Consider the following 17,238-nt stretch of genomic DNA (forward strand, 5'->3'; position numbering starts at 1 on the left):
TTATAGAATTATCGAAATGAAGAGCACATGGAGCACGAGATAAGTTTGAACTAATCTAATTTATTTATGAATTTACCAAGATGGAATGAAAAGATGATAAATGATGAAAGTGAACATTATAGCTCATAATAGATGAAATTGACATAAATAGTTATAACCCCACAAAGCTTTGGAAGTCCATAACAGTTCACATAATGTGGGAAATGTGCTCGTCGACGACTGGCGCTGAATCATCGAACACGTGATCTACCGCCAGCGCAGTGTAACTTGCAGAGCAGTGGAGGTGTGGAGATGACTTCAAGATATGGAAGGGAACGGATGTGCTCCCTCAAGCAAACGGCTTGTGGATGGATGTTGGAATTTTTGGATCTTCAACTAATATTCGAGAAACTGCAACTCAGTTATGCCCTCGTAATTGTAGTTCTGTGAGAATTAATCATCATTATGTGAACTCTTATGGACTTCCAAATCTTTTGTGGGGTTATAATTCTTTATGACTGGTTGTGACTTGTAAAATAATGGATCAGCTAATTGTAAATCACTGAAGTTATCGAAGATGATTGATGGCAAAGATACATAGGGAATGTTATCTGTCACCTTGTCCAGTACAAACGCTGATGTTGATACACGAATATCACTTTTAAAATGAGAAGTGAATACTAAATCGACTTCCCCATTACTTATAGTATTAAATTCTCTTAGACATGATACAGAAATGGAATTATCTTTCACTCGTAATCCTAATTTCTTCACACAATCCCTTGAAATAAATGATCTCTGAGATCCAGTGTCACATAAACATCTACACTTCACAAATTGTTGCTTAGAATTTTGAACTTTTATTAAAGCAGTACACAATAAAATGTGACTGGTTTGATTACCTTTTGCATTCGAATCATAATGAGAGGCACAAACTGTGGCTGAAACGTCCTTAGGACTCGTTAATTCATCTCTTTTAATGATAGATTGCGTAGGCGGAGATATACTGTTTAACTGAGTTTTATTCTTTGAATTATTTACAATGTGCAAAATACTGTGATGCTTCTTAAAGCAATGTTGACATGTATTTAAACTCTTGCATTTTTTGAGCAAGTGCATATTAGATAAACAATTAAAACAGTAACGATTAGATTTTACAAATTCTATCCTTTGCTGAACCGATAAATTTAGAAATTTCGAACATTTGGCTAAACTATGATCTTCTTTACAATAACCACAACCCAAAGTAGCAACCAGAACATTATTCTTATTTTGAAACACAGATTTAGGTACCTTATTACTTGTTGATTTGCTATTTTGAAGTGTTCTTGCATAGTTTTTTAGGAATTCAATTAAAGTCGTAAGTTTTGGAATTTCATTAGATTTTAACTGACGTTCCCACCATAATTTTGTAGAAGGGTCTAATTTTTGCAAAATTAAATAAGTCGTTAAAGTGTCACCAAAATTATCAATGGTTTGATTCAATACTTCTAAAGAACGAATTACTTCATTAATATTGTCAACTAAATTTAAAATAGCAAATGCTGATTCATTTTGAATAGTTGGTAAACTTAAAAAACGTTTAATATATGCAAAAATTTGTTCTCTCTTATTTGAATATCTTTCGTCTAACAGATTCCATACTATTTCAAAATTACAATCCGAAATTTGAATGGTTTGAATAATGCGATATGCTTCACCTTTCAACGAAGCCTTCAAATACTGCAATTTTTGAGCATTAGATAAATTTGTATTATTTCTTACACAAGCACTGAAAAGATCTTTAAAAGCTATCCATTCTGTAATATTACCACCAAAAGTCGGTAATGTTAACTTGGGTAATTTAATATTGTCAAGAACCTGTTCTGAAATTACACTATTAGAATTATTTTTACTATTTTGATTTTTTAATATTTTTTCACCTTTAAATTTCCACAAATAAATTTTATCTGTGTACTCCTGAACATTATCTATTTCGTTTTCTAATTCTTTAGTATCTGTAATTAAACTTTCGATTTCAGAATCAAGCTTCCTTAACTCAGTTTCTTTTTGTGTCAATAATTCAACACATTCCTCTAGTTCTATTAAATTAATTTCATCTGCAGTTAAAATAGTTTCAATTTTCTTTACATAATTAGTAACACTCCTGCGTAAGACCGCTCTTTTTGTTTTAAAAGTTATAAGTTCACTCATAATTGATCAGTTCAAAAACAGAAATTGTTCTTAAATCATTTAACACTATTATTAAAATGAAATCGAATTCTATGCTGTATTACAACATTGTTCTTAAAATTTAACAACAAATTAAACGAATTTTTGTTAAAAATCCACTTACCTCACAAAGTGGATAATTGTCACCAACCATATGCATATTTGCGTTGTTAGAATACACTTAGAACAGTCACTATCTTCACTAGCTCTCCGGCTAGACTTTTGACCAACACTAATTGTTCTTAAACTTAATATGTTTCACAAACAATAATAAATAAACAAATGGACTGTATTCCTACACTTTTATTTTATTACACTTGTCAGCGATGCGAAATAATTGATACAAAATAAGCGAGCCATTCTACATGACTGTCACAAACACAATTCTATCAATCAATTATCTTGTTGCCACACATAAAGTTCAAAAGTAAAGGAAGAAACACAAAAGGAATTTACGCTGTTTGCAACAATAAAATGAAGCAAACGATACTCACATAAACAATGACCATTTCATCTATTACCACTATAATGTTCACTTTTATCATTTATCAACTTTTTCATTTCATCTTAGTAAATTCATAAATAAATTAGATTACTTCAAACTTATCTCGTGTTCCATGTGCTCTTCAGTTGGAAACTCTACATATAATATGGCATATATCTATATCTAGTATATCTATTTATTCTACATATATATATATATACCCATCCCCGTAGCCCGGCTTAAAAGTCCTTACCCAGCCTAATTTTCGTAAGCGTTGGTCGTAGTCATAGACTTACAGTTACAGGAGTGTTTTAAATGATGGAAATATTCATGTTTGGGCAATCTCATCTTAAAAAAAATTAATTTTGGAAAAATAATGGAATCTAACTCTTAATGCAGCCTTCCGATTCCTATACTTATATTTGGGAAAGTTATAATCTCCTTATGAAAAAATAAAAATAAAAATACCACTTGTTTGACTCCCGTACGAGAAAAATTGACCGAAATATTTAATTTCAAAATCTGCAGTTTTTGATTAATTAAGTTAGAATAAATCGAGGAAATACGTTTAAGAGAAACGCGGCATAAATGGGTATAATTTAATAGGCCGTACAAAGGAAGTTATATGATGGCCACATCAGACATTTTAGAGATATTAACATTAAAATTATTGTTAATTTGCTCAAATATTTTCAATTGTTCCCTTGATTTAAAAAAACTTTTCCCCATTTAATTCATGAATACATACCAAACTGTAAATGCAAAAATTTACTAAATTATTTTCTTTATAAATTATAATATTTCAGAATTAATAATAACTGCTAATTTTTATTACTCTTTGCCAGTGCCAGTGGTAGTGCTCACAGTGTTCTGTAGCGCGATCTATTTGCGAAAATGACACTACATTTTATAGAAAGATTGAACAAGACGGGAGACGAAGGATTCCGCGAAAAAAAATTAGTTCCTAAAGTCACCGCTAGGGGAATATTTGGCGCTGTGCAATAGAAAATAGAGTGTTAACAAATGCAAATTAATACGGAATAAAATTTATCGTAGGTCCATTCTTCTATGAGAACATTACCCCGACAGGACCGGAAACCTGTTCTGTTCCCGGAGAGAAATATCGCCATATGTTGAACAGCTTTGTCATTCCGGCACTTCAGCAAAGACTTCAGCCTGGGAGAAATCATTTTCACGCAAGATGGAGCCCTTCCGCACGTTGCTGTACGGGTGCAACAGATGCTACGACAAAAATTCACAACAGAAAGAGTCATTAGCCGCTACTTTCCAACTGCATGGCCACCTCGGTCGCCTGATTTTACCCCATGCGACTTCCGGCTATGGGGTTACCTTAAGTCCAAGGTCTATCAAGGAGTGGCCCATGACCTGGCTACGTTGAAGGATAACATATCACGGACTGTACGGGAGATTCCTGCAGACGTGTTACTTTCTGCTGTTGTGCATACGGTGCACAGAATGCAATATGTGGTCCACAATAACGGCAGCCACATTGAACCTCATTTGAATGCAAAATAAAAGGTAATTTCCTTATTGATTTGCATTTGTTAACACTCTATTTTCTATTACACAGCGCCAAATATTCCCCTAGCGGTGACTTTCGGAACTAATTTTTTTTCGCGGAATCCTTCGTTCCCCGTCTTGTTTAATCTTACTACAAAATGTGGCGTCATTCTCGCAAATAGATCTCGCTACAGAACACTGTGAACACTGTCAGTTTAATTATGGCCGCCCGTTATATACTAGCTGATACCCACCCGCTTTGCTGGGCACGCTATCTATTTCAATGTGAAACTAGAGTTCTTATATGGACGAAATGTCTGATTTCGAATTGATAACTAATATAATTTTTTTAAATTTAAAGTTGAGAAATATAGTGCCAGTCAGTAAATCTGTCATGCACAGATTTCTACATCACCCATGAGGTACTGTGTATTGGAATGAGTCTCCATTATTTAACGTGGCGGGATTCCCAGATGGCCTACACCACGAAAAATTGCCAAAATAAAACTAAAGTTTATATATATTTAACTGTTATCATAATTTTCATGAAAATAAATGTTACTATCTTTGTTATCAATTTTTTTAATCAATTATTATTATTTGTTCTTGATTTTTTACGTATGGCAATTTTTATAAATAACAAGAACATTTTTATTTTTCATCACAATAATTTATTTCTCTTAATAATAATATTTATTTTCATGAAACTTATGATAACAGTTAAATATAAATGCTATTATTAAACTTATCATTTAAATGCTGTTTGTATTCATTGGGTAGATCCAAGTTATTTACCAATTGAATAATTTTTAAGAAAATGCAATCATTGGCAACATTGTATTTCATATCTAGTTTTGGCAACAATAAAAGAAAATTCTGAACTTGGATTTGAAAACCAAATGCATGAGAAACTTTTATTGTATAATAAAAATCCGTTTTGGACAGGATTTACGTAAAATCCGTTCTTAGTGCGCGTCTGCATTGTGGAATGAGTAACTATGCAAAATTTCCAGTCAGTCAGGCGTATAGTTTCGGACATCTGGGGTGAGTCAGTGGTATTTCGCTTATATATATATATATATAATATTACGTATAATATTTATACATATATATAACATTTATCAAGTTTTAAAACAGCGTGAAGAATATACTCATGTTGATATCAACGAAAATTTTGTGCAAAGGATCCCAGAAAGAAAGGGGTAGGAATCATGAAAATAAAAGAGGACAACAATGACATATAAATTCATAAACGTTACTTACCTCTACTAAACCTTGTAAAACCCTTACAATTATGACTAAACTCTCATGAATTTGAGCAGATTTTGGGATCAGCAAATTCAGAAAAGCCGACGTAGCAATTGCTGTTCCAAATATCCTAGAAAGAAATGTCCAATATGTTATTTAACTAGTAATTTTAATTACTTCATCTAGTATAAGAAAAAGATATAAATTAAGAAAAATAATCTAAAAATGGAAAACTACACATACATATCCACATTACTAAGAAAATAACAGGGAAGTTCCAAATACAAATTGAATTATTTATCAATTTGAAAAGCATTGAGAAAACTGGAATTTTAATAAATGCAACTATTTATTTACCATCGATGCAAAATAGATACTTCGGTAAAAATTATTTTCGTTCTATATAGTCTCAAGCTCTATGCTTTCCTTCGACAAGTGCTGACGTCAGTATTGGTAGGGATAGGATTTCACGAATACCCCTTCGCTCAGATTTTCAGGGAAAAGGTTTCCTGGAGTTTGTGTGTCACTGAAGTTTTACTGAAAATACAAGAGGAAATCAAGCGTTGAACAGATCGCTTGATTTTCTCTTGTATTTTTAGTATTTTTCAGGATATTCTATGTAACATAAGCGTATTTCATTACTTTCAGATTCTTTTTATTCCAAAAATTGGATATTGTGTACACGAGCTACTTACCGAACTACAAAGAGAACCGAACGGTCTCAAAGTAAAAATTTTTATTCTTCGAGAGTGCAAGAATTATAAATAAATGGGTTAATGCAATTCAAGGAAAGATTTTACTTCGACAAAATTTTTGAAGGTAATTTGTGTTCCTTCCAGTGGGAGCTGGTATACGAATGCTTCCACATCATTGGTACTAGTTATCAACGATGTGGAAGACGTAGCATACATGCAGCAGCTCTATTCGTTTCATGGTTTAAATGGTAGTGATTGTTTTGCCTGACAAATGTTTCAATAATTAGGAAAAAAATGTCCGAAAGTGGTTCCTTCCTTTTAGGAATCAAATCGTAATCACGGGAGCTAAAATCCGGAGAATATGATAAATGATAAAGCGCTTCCCAGCCGTTCACAGATTGAGTTATATGTGTCGGCCAGTTACCTGAAAAATAATGGGAGGATTATGCAGAGAAAGTCGCTGCATCTTTTGCAAGGGCAATTGTAGGATAAGATGCAAAAATAAACAGTAATATAACAACATCGATAGTATGTGATGTTGATGATACGCTGTGCCATCACATTCTTACATCAAAATATAATAACCTTTACATAACTAGGGCTCTGATGCAGTTTTTAATTTTCTAAGAAACACATAATGGTGCTACTTAATCGAGTGCCGTTTTAGCTTCGACTTGTAAGTCATTAGCTATATCTTATCCTGATTAATCATTTGGCGTAAGGAGAAAAAAAGGAATCTCTTTTCTGCATACAACTTTATATTATCAATAACGCAAGGGTATATTCTTCTCATAACGGGGCCGAGCGGTAAAACTGCTGAACACTGGTAGTTCTGACATGGGCTCAGTTCCGGACGAAAGGGCAGGCTGTATGGGTGTTTTCAGTGGTTTCCTCATGTGTCATACGTATACGAGCCAGTTTTTCTTAGAAAGTGCTCCACGAAGGTAACTTTTCCTTTAGGCAAATAGCCCTAGTGCGCTTTGTCGTAATCAAACTAAACCTAAACTTCTTCTCTTCGCGGTCGCAATGCGATGCGCTAGAGGAAGAATCTGTTTACTGTAATATAGGGATAGGTACACAGCTCGACATTGAAAACGCAACACCAAGAAGGAGTAGTCAGAAATTTATGCAAATTTTAGAGTAGACGCACGTCACTGAGTTATACGAATGATGTGAAATGCGCAGCTCTCCGATGCACGTGAAGTAAGATATAAGGGAAGGAACGTGCAGAATGGGCGATATTCGTGTCGTTATTTCTGCCAGATGAATTATCGAAGAAAGATGGTTTTTGTCCCGGAGGATACGTAATAGGAGAGAATGCCAGGCCGCCGTCATCGAAGGACCCAAGGTCTATCTGCTATTCCCAGCAGATAGACGATTTTACAAGAGGTATGGTGATCGGACAGAGAAGGGCGGGTTGGTCCTTACGTCAAATCGCAGCTGATATCCACATGGATGCGAGCACGGTGCATCGGCTATGCCGAACATGGTTGGAACAAGGAAATGTGGGAAGAAGGAGGGGTGCAGGTGCAGTCAGAGTGACGTCAGCACGCGTGGATCGATGCATCCGCCGACAAGCTGTGGCGGTCCCGCAAGTCACTTGTACCGTGATTCTCAGCATGTGCAAGATACCCTGGATGTTCCAGGTCGACCAGAACCATTTCCCGTCGAATGGTTGAACTTGGCCTGCACTCAAGGCGTCCTTTAAGAAGACTGCCATTGACCCCACAGCATAGACGCCAACGTTTAGAATGGTGCCGGACTGGAGCGATGTGGATGACAGAATGGCGAAACGTCGTGTTCTCATATGAGTCACGCTTCTGTTTATCCAGTGACAGTCGTCGCATACGCGTGTGGCGTCGATGTGGAGACAGATCTAATCCGGCAGTAACTGTGGAACGCCCCACTGCGCGACAACGTGGCATAATGGTTTGGGGCGTTATTACCTGCGATTCCAGGTCACCTCTGGTTCGTATTCAGGGCACTATCACGGCCCAATGATACTTGGATAATGTACTGCGGCCAGTGGCAATCCCCTACCTTTAGGGGCTGCCTAATGCAATTTTCCAGCAGGATAACGCCCGACCACACAGTGCTCGCATCTGCCAACATGCTCTGCATGATATACAGATGCTTACCTGACCACCGTACTCTCCTGACCTGTCACCAGTCGAACATGTGTGGGATGTGATTGGACGCCGTTTGCAGACTCTGCCTCGTTCAGAAGACGAACTGTGGCAAATGGTTGAAAGGGGATGGAGAGCCATCCCTCAGGACACCATCCGCACTTTTATTGACTCTAGACGTGTTTCTTCGTGCATCGCTGTCCGCGGTGGTCCTACATCCTACTGAGCCGACGCCGTTCTCGCTCTGTATTCTGACTATCATTTTGAAATAAGATCACTTATTGCTGCCTGCTGTCTCTGTCTTTTTTCCAAATTTCATCACTTTCTGACCACTCCTTCTTGGTGTTGCATTTTCAATGTTGAGCAGTGTATTAAAATAATACGTGGTATAAGCAAGAATCACTTTTTTCGTTTCAGAGCGTACTTACAATTACTATGTTTCCAACCTATGTAGATACATTGGTAGAAATGAATGAATATAAAGTGAAATAATTATGAAACTTTAATGAATCTAAAAATTAACATTACTGTTGCTAGATAAGAATTGCTCACACTGTGCAGCAGCACTTAACTAATGACCTTACCTGTTGGCTGGATATTTCGCTGCCAAAAATCCGCCAGGTATTTGAGTTATTAGGTAACCCCAAAAGAACGAAGAATCAACAACGCCAATCGTGTTCGATGACCAGTTAAATTCCGGAGGCTGAAATTAAAACACAATTATTATAAACTGTATCATAAAAAATGCATCATTAATGATTGCACTATCTTTATTATCGTACTAAATTTATGCATCTGCTTTTTTTAAAACATTTCTTGTTCAGAGAAACTTTATATTTCATAGACTACAAAATTATAATGAAAGAACCACATCCTAAGTTCCCTAAACATTTCTAAAACGTTTTGTAATCAAACACTGCTAATTAACCAAGTAAAATATAGTTTGTAATTTAAAAATGTAGCTGTTAACCAAATAAAATATATTTTGTAATTTAAATCATATTGTTGCAAATTAACCAAATAAAGCATATTTTGTAATTCAAAAAATACAGCTGCCAATTTAACAAATAAAATATATTTTGTAGTTTAAAAAATATAGCTGCTAATCAACCAAATAAAATATTTCGTAATTTAAAAAATATAATAAACTCAACAGAATTTCTAATTTTAAAATAATGTTATTTTATTAGGACAAGCAACTTTTAAGAAATTATTGAACATAATGTAACAAAGCAAATGCAATTTTATACGAGCAGTTATCGAACAAAATGTGTTCCGCGTAATAAAACATGTACAGTCTGCTTAAGCGTAGAATGATGAAAACGGTAGAGAAATTTACAATTTTTACAATAATTTTTATGGAATCATTTTGCACAGCATGCAATTCTTTCTCTGTTTTTTTTTTTTTTTTTTTTTTTTTTTTTTTTTTTTTCAGAATAAAGAAATAAAAATGAATGCAGAAAACAGATGTACATGAAGGACGAGGGACAGAAAGACAGATTCGCGCTTTTGGCATCAAACAGTTCGCTTCGCTGAGTTTACAGTATACCTACTGCTAAATGTACAGCCCTTTATGGTGCACAGGCATTAAGTTTTTTTTTAAGCAAGAGGCATGAAAAATGAGAGTCCTCGCCGGGACTCGAACCTAGATCTCTCGAATACGCGCCAAGTGTGCTATCACGAAGGCATGCTGGAAGGAGACAGAAAATACTTTATATACTTCCTCTTTTAAATGGCGACTGGGACCCAATCTCCAAATCCTGGTGGTGATTGTCCATCATCACAATTATTGTCCAGCCATCCATCAATTATTGTCCATCACCTTTTAGTTTCGGGTGCCAATGTAGAATTATTAGTTTTTTTTTTTTTTTTTTTTTTTTTTTTTTTTTTTTTTAAAGCAGGTGAAGTGAAAAATGAGCAATGCCCTCGCCGGAATTTGAACCTGGACCTCGCGAATACGCGCCGAGTTGGCTATATAATAGTATACCTTATAATAGGTAGTTTAGTTTCAGCAATCCATGGTTGAGTTTGAAGCAACTTGAGTCCACCAATCTGGCGTTAAAGAAATTTCCTTCGAAATATAAAAGTTTCCCCTTGAAGATAATTTCTCCAATAAAAGATTTGCAATAAGTTCTCGCCCCAAGCAATCCATTAAACTCATTAGTGTCTTATTCCTGAAGTTCCTTAAAATCGAATAGATCTGGTTAAATTGGAAAACTATACTTAGAAATAAATTCTAATTAAAAGACATTTGTATTCATCTGACTTCAGTTAAGCAATTGTTCTCATTAGAGTGTTCAACAATGCTTAAATATTTAAGTAAAGATTTTCTGTATTTGTACGCTCTAAAATACACAGCTGTCTTTTAATGAATTAGACGTTCATTTCTTATGTATTGTCATGAATAATTAGCTGCTCACTGGTTGGTATTAAATGATAGCAATTAACTTTACGTAAACAATACAGTAAATGGGATTTCATTATTCTGAGTTAAACACGTTAATTTTATGCATTAAGAAACATAAACCTTTCAATGAACTGCACGGGGATTCTTTAGACAGATACAATGTGTCTTAAAATTTGAAAATAATGAATGCCATTGTATTTCTTTATTTCAGTAATGAATTTGAATAATAATAAATAACACTTTTGGGGATTTCCTTTTATTATACCGTCAATATTAAATGCAATATTTCAAAACTGCAAAATGAATGCGAAATTTTAAAGTTTAACTATAAAGCTTATAAGGCATTTCTCCCGCCTTCTTGGCATGTCTTCGTGGTGTGGTGGTCTGCACGCTGGACGCGTATTCCAGAGGTCCGTGGCTCGATTCCCGGCGAAGGCGGTTGCTCATCTTTCATCTTTCCTGCTTCCAAAAAAATCCTAATGTCTCTACAGTGGTACCCGAACTAAAAGGGTGTTGGATGATGATTCTCCACACACATAGGATTTGGCGATAAAACCCCAGTCGACCTTTAAAAGAGGGTGTATATAGTGTATTTCTCCCACCTTCTTGGCATGCGTTCCTAGTGTGGTGGTCTGCACGCTGGGCGTGCATTCCAGAGTCTGTGGTTCGATTCCCGTGTGCATTTGATATATCGTGCATGCAATATTGTGCCTTTTACTTCAATTATTTTTATTTTCCTTTATTATTTAATCTATAACTAATTTTGCATTTATTAAATGCAAAATTAATTACGAGTTTTAACTAATTAGTTGATTTTACATTTATTAAACGCAAAATCAAATATTATTTTATTTTCATTTATTAAACGCAAAATTAGTTGCATCATGAATACATTATAAAGCTTTTACTGTGAATCCAATTAAATTTTAAAGTGATTCGACATTCGAAAACTCGAATTTTCGCTTTTTTTTTTCATTGGAATTTGCCCAGAATCCTAACATAAAAAATCATTAAATGTTTCAGCTAAAAACTTTCAAAAGATTAACTTTGTAGTCCATTAGAAGCATTAATAAGAAAGGATTTATGAACGCTTGAAATAATAATTTTAAATCTTTTTTAATTTTCTGTACAAAATTTTGCAATCCATATTTAGCATATATTTACATAAATTAAAAATAATCCCTTCTGCTACATCTGCTTTGATTTAAAAAGATCCTGAGAAAGTGTAAATATCTTAACTGTTAACTCTTTTTTTTTTCTCAAGTTTAAATAATTTTAAGCTTCGAGAGTTTTAACATTGTACTTCGTTTACTTAAATTTTACTCATAACTTCTTAATTCAGATAGATTCACTATTCTTAAATGCAAATTTCTAATTTTATTTTAACTAAATATAGTTCTTCTTCTTTCTCTTATATGAAGGATTTGAGAGATACGAGAAACTTTGTACCTAAGTTTATTTTACTTTGTAAGTTTACTACTTATTCTTGCTTTTCATTGAATGCAGTTTCTAATTTTGCTTTAATAAAAAACTTTTTTTAATATTACGTAAAGCTTTTTCTTCTCCTTCTTATATTTATACGAAGGATTCGAGAAAATTTAGGATATGTCCTATCTTTAGGTTTACGAATAAGAAAAAGGAAAATTTAATGTTAAGTGAATTTTTTTCTTTAATACGAGTATTAAGTAAAGCATTTTTCTTTAATATAGAATAAAGCTTTTTTCTTTAATAGTAAGTAAAGCTTTTCCCTTTTATACTAAGTAAAGTTTTTTAAATTTAATATTAAATAAAGCCTTTTTCTTTGATATTGAGAAAAGACTTTTTCTTTAATATTAAATGAAGCTTTTTCTTTTTATGCTAAATAAAGTTTTTTTAAATATTAATAAAGCTTTCTTCTTTTCTTATATTTTCCTGAAGGATTCGAAAAAAATTAGTATCTGTCATATATCTACGTTTATTATTTCAGTTTGTTTTTTTATTAAATGCAGATTTCCAGTTTTGCTTTAACAATAATAAAAAATTAACATTAAGCTGTATTTATTTTTCGTCGTCGTCTTATATTTTTAGAGCCACTAGCGGCAGAGGGTTAAAGTTGCAACCACTGGTAGTTAGGATCGGAGTTCGAATTCCGACGAACGTGCTGGCTGCATGGGTGCTACACTGACTACCAATAAGTATTTGGACACCTATGCAAATGACGATATCTGCGGTCCTATGGTACGTCACGGACTCCGCCGGTATATATCGTGTAGGAAACAGCATAGGCTTTAGTCGCATGCAAGATGCCTCGCAGTTCGGAACTCTCTGATTTCGAGAAAGGTATAATTATCGGGTATAACAAATGTGGCCGATCCTTTAGGGACGTATCTAGCCATCTGAAGTACCCAAAATCGACAGTAGCCTATGTGATTAAGAAGTGGAAGGTGAGCGGTGATTGTCGGAATGTGCCCCGGAGTCAGCAGACCAACGAAACTGGGAGATAGAGACCGACGAGTGCTGTCCAGAGAAATTCGGAAGAACCGCACCCAACCGATGGCCCTCATCCGCGAGGAGTTTCAACAGGCATCCGGGAGTATCGTTTCAATGAATACCATCCGTAAGGAAGCACATCTGCTTGGTTTTCATGGTCGTGCTGCTACCGATAAGTCTTTGATCACAAAGTCCAACCGCGCTGCTCGGTTAATGTGGTGCAAAGCACATCGAAATTGGACCGTAGATCAGTGAAAACGGGTTCTTTGGAGTGACGAATCAAGGTTCACCCTTTACCGTTCGGATGGCAGGGTCTGGGTCTGGCGTCTACCTGGAGAACATCTCCTGCCAGAATGCATTGTGCCAACAGTCAAGTTCGGGGGATGTGGAATTATGGTCTGGGGCTGTTTCTCCTGGTATGGGCTGGCACCCTTGGTCCCCATTCATGGTAAGCTCAACTCCGATGCCTACTGCACTATTTTGGATGACAATGTGCTTACTACGTTGTGGCAGTTTTACGGGTCGGACCCCTGTTACTTTCAGGGCGACAATGCCAGTTGTCATGTTTCGACGTTAACCAAGGCTTGGTATGGTGCCAATGGAGTTCATTGAATGGACTGTCCTGCCCAGAGTCCAGACCTGAACCCTATCGAGAACCTCTGGGACGAGTTGCATCGCCGAATTCAGGGGTGCACTACCCGCGCAAAATCGGTGAATGAACTTCTATGTCTTCTCCAGGCCGAGTGGCAGAAAATACCACTAGCTGTCATACAAAGACTTGTGGAAAGTATGCCCCGGAGGGTCCACGCTGTAATTATCTCTCGTGAAGGTTCTACCAACTATTGATTTTGAATAAAGTTAATTTTTCTTTTCTATCACAGGTGTCCAAATACTTATTGGTAGTCAGTGTATTGTGGTTTTCCCCATGTCTAACGTATATACGAGCTAGTATCCCTTAGTAAGTACTCTACGAATACATACCTCCACTTAGACAGTTTCGAAAAAATTTAGTATTTGACCTACCTCTGCGTTTACTACTTAAGTTTGTTTTTCATGAAATGCAGGTTTCCAAACCTGCCTTAATTAATAAAATTAATATTTATTAAGCTTAATCGTCTTTTCTTCGTTTTACATTTATGTAAGTTTGAAAAAAAAATGGGATCAGTCCTATCTCTATGTTTACTACCTAAGTTTTTTTACGTTACATGCATTTTTTCAAGTTCTTTTTAATAAAAAAGTTAATGTTAATTAAAGCTCTTTTCCCCTTCATCTTTTTTTATATTTATATGAAGGAAGTGGGAAAAAAATAGGATTTGCTCCATCTTTAGCTTTTTTTTCTTTAAATGTAGGTTTCCAATTTTGCTTCAATAAAAGAAACTTTTAATATTATGTTAACTTTTAATAATAGCTTCTTCTTTCCTCCGTCTACTTATTCTTATTGAAACGATTCAAGACGTTAGAGATTCGAAGATTCCAGAAATTTAAAATTTGAGAAAATTTAGGATTTTACAACTGGTTACTTCCGCTTGCCCATGAAAGCGACAAACAGGAGAACGCTTTGAATATCCTCTCTGGATAGTAATGTTTGAATATTAATTCAGGCTATCTATGTGGAATAAGTGATAACGAAAACTGATTTAACTGAATATGCCATAGGCAACTGCTCTTCTGTACTTCAGACCCAGTTAGTGCGTTAAATCAGCACTGTTGCGTGAAACATAATCTAACTGAGCAGATAAGGCGTATATAGGATGAAGTGTCATGTTTACCATCACACTCAAAATTAAATTCAGAAAGGGAATTTTGAGAATATGAAAGTAGACCTGACTTATAGACATGTAATCATAACAAAATAATTATTTAAAGTGTGTGGGGGGGGAATTCTGTGTGTGCTAAAATTGAGTAAATTTCAGATCTTTTTTGTTTTATACTAAACCAAAACTGTATACCGAATACGATTAGCTCTTACTAAAGGTTAACAGCAAACATATAGATAATTTTTCTCATCATAACTAACCTGCTGATGACATCTTAGTCTAAGCAAACGCTGTCAAATAAATGGTCATAAAAGGGGTTTGGGAGAGGTTTGATAAGTTACAATGCGTCCTTTAAGTCTCAGGCAAAAGTGTCAAGCATGCTTCGTAGGATTAAAGGGAACAAATGACCTCCTGACCATTCATATTCTGAATATTCTTACTCTGAAGAAATTCATCAACAATGTGAGCCTTATTAACCATGCAAAGAAAAGATAAGAAAAGATTTTTCCTTAAATTTTACAAATAACAATATTTCATCTATGCATCACATAGTATTGAGATTGAGCTATTCAAACACACGAAGTGATCTGTTGTTATTAAATATAATGAACTTCAAAACCAATACTAACTAGTTAACCAATACTAACTAGAGATGAGCAAACCTGCTCATTTATGGCATCATATAAAGGCTTTCGATCACTGAACTGAATCTCTATTTCGTTTTATGATTTACTGCTAACTAACGATAACTTTGATACATAAGATCGAGAACGAGAAGTTAATCAAGTGCGGTGTGAGATAATGGAGCAAACAGCGAAGAAATCTAATGAGGAGTGAGATCTGAATAGACTCAACCGAAACTCTAACTCCTTGAACTGATTTCTTTGGAATGTGTTTCTGAGATTCCCTAAAACCTCCTTTCTACATAGAACTAACGATAATACTCTCGAATAAATAATCTTAAAAATGTTATGAAGTTATAAAAGTTAAAGTCATTCTCATTTCGGAGGAAAAAGAATTATTTATTCTCTAAAATGAGAATCGAAGTTTCCTATCACGCTTCTGACATGAGCTCTCAAAGGAGATATCACTCAGATTTGAGGGATGATCATTTGCTCGCTCAGTAAAGTGAATCGGTTCTTTGAATCTGTCTGCGAGCCGATCGTAAATCCCTACTGCTCGCTAAGACGCGTTGTTCTTGAATAACCGAATGTCCATCGCATTTTTGATTCTTTACAGATCACATCTAAATGAGAATTATTCGGCAAATTGATTAACACTTTACCTGTAAAAGTAACATTCTATTTATCTGGCTCTTCGGAGAAATTTTAAGGATCTCCCTTGGATTTAAAAAGAATTCTAACAATTATTCTGGGTCTTTGGAGAAATTCTAATGATGTCTCTTGTGTGAAAAATTTTGAAGTCTACAAGCCATCTGTTGTCTGGCATAAAGATTATGATATATTATTGATTTTATTATGGTTACCTAGTAACACTGGAGAATACGAAAGGCAGTGGCTGGTTATAAAACCTGTTATAACTTGCTGTTATGACAGCCATCAGCGAGTTTTGACACCTCGGAAGTCTCGATATTTCACGAGGGTTTCTTTAGCTATTTTACTTGCAATCTGCATATCTTCACCACACCAAATCGTAAAAATGCATATGAGATGGGGAGGAAATAATAATAATAACTAATAGACTACAAAGTAAAATTTATAGTACAAATCAGAAACGAGAAATGCTTGTGCTGGTTTCCAGACGGATTTGATTTCATAACTCAATCTCTATACTTTACAGCAAGTAGTATTAGTCTGGGGAAAAGCTATTATAGTGTGCTTGAAAATTTATAGCACAAATCAGAAACGAGAAATGCTTGTGCTGGTTTCCAGACGGATTTGATTTCATAACTCAATCTCTAAACTTTATAGTAAGTATCAGTTTGGGGAAAAGCTATTATAAGTGTGATTGAATTTTTTATGCACTGTACCCACAAAAGTCTTTATGTAGCCTTTATCATCGTAGTCGCTGGTCTCAGATATGTACTACCCGTTACGAAAATGTAATAAATGAAGAAAATGTTCATGCTTTGACATTTTGATGTTTTGAAAGTGAATTCAGCGAATCTTATGAAATCTAATTTTTGCAAAACCCCCAGTTTCTACAGTTGTATTTAGTAAGAGCTTATACTCATTATAAGAAAATACAAAAACAGTTTAATCTCGTGAGACAAAAATTTATTAAGTTGTTTGATTTTAAAGTTGGAGATCGTATTCAGGGGCCGTATACAAATTCAAAAATAAAATTTTGTATTAATTACAACTCTAAAATTACTTATTAG

The 17,238-nt window shown here is 34.7% G+C and overlaps 1 protein-coding gene across 2 annotated transcripts in view; it reads right to left on the reverse strand.

Annotated features, from left to right (window-relative positions):
- LOC118189372 (vesicular glutamate transporter 1-like) overlaps nt 1–17,238 on the reverse strand; it is a 607,793-nt gene that overhangs the window by 114,344 nt on the left and 476,211 nt on the right. For both annotated transcript variants that reach the window (XM_085820946.1, XM_085820945.1), the window contains exons 4-5: nt 8,849–8,967; nt 5,459–5,573 (exon numbers count right to left, since the gene is read on the reverse strand). In XM_085820946.1, coding sequence (XP_085677072.1) covers nt 5,459–5,573; nt 8,849–8,967 — 234 coding nt within the window. The remainder of the gene's footprint in view (nt 1–5,458; nt 5,574–8,848; nt 8,968–17,238) is intronic.

Source organism: Stegodyphus dumicola, chromosome 7 (assembly GCF_044657685.1).
Source record: "Stegodyphus dumicola isolate Sdum_Otavi_A_Nest chromosome 7, ASM4465768v1".
Taxonomy (NCBI): Eukaryota; Metazoa; Arthropoda; class Arachnida; order Araneae; family Eresidae; genus Stegodyphus; species Stegodyphus dumicola.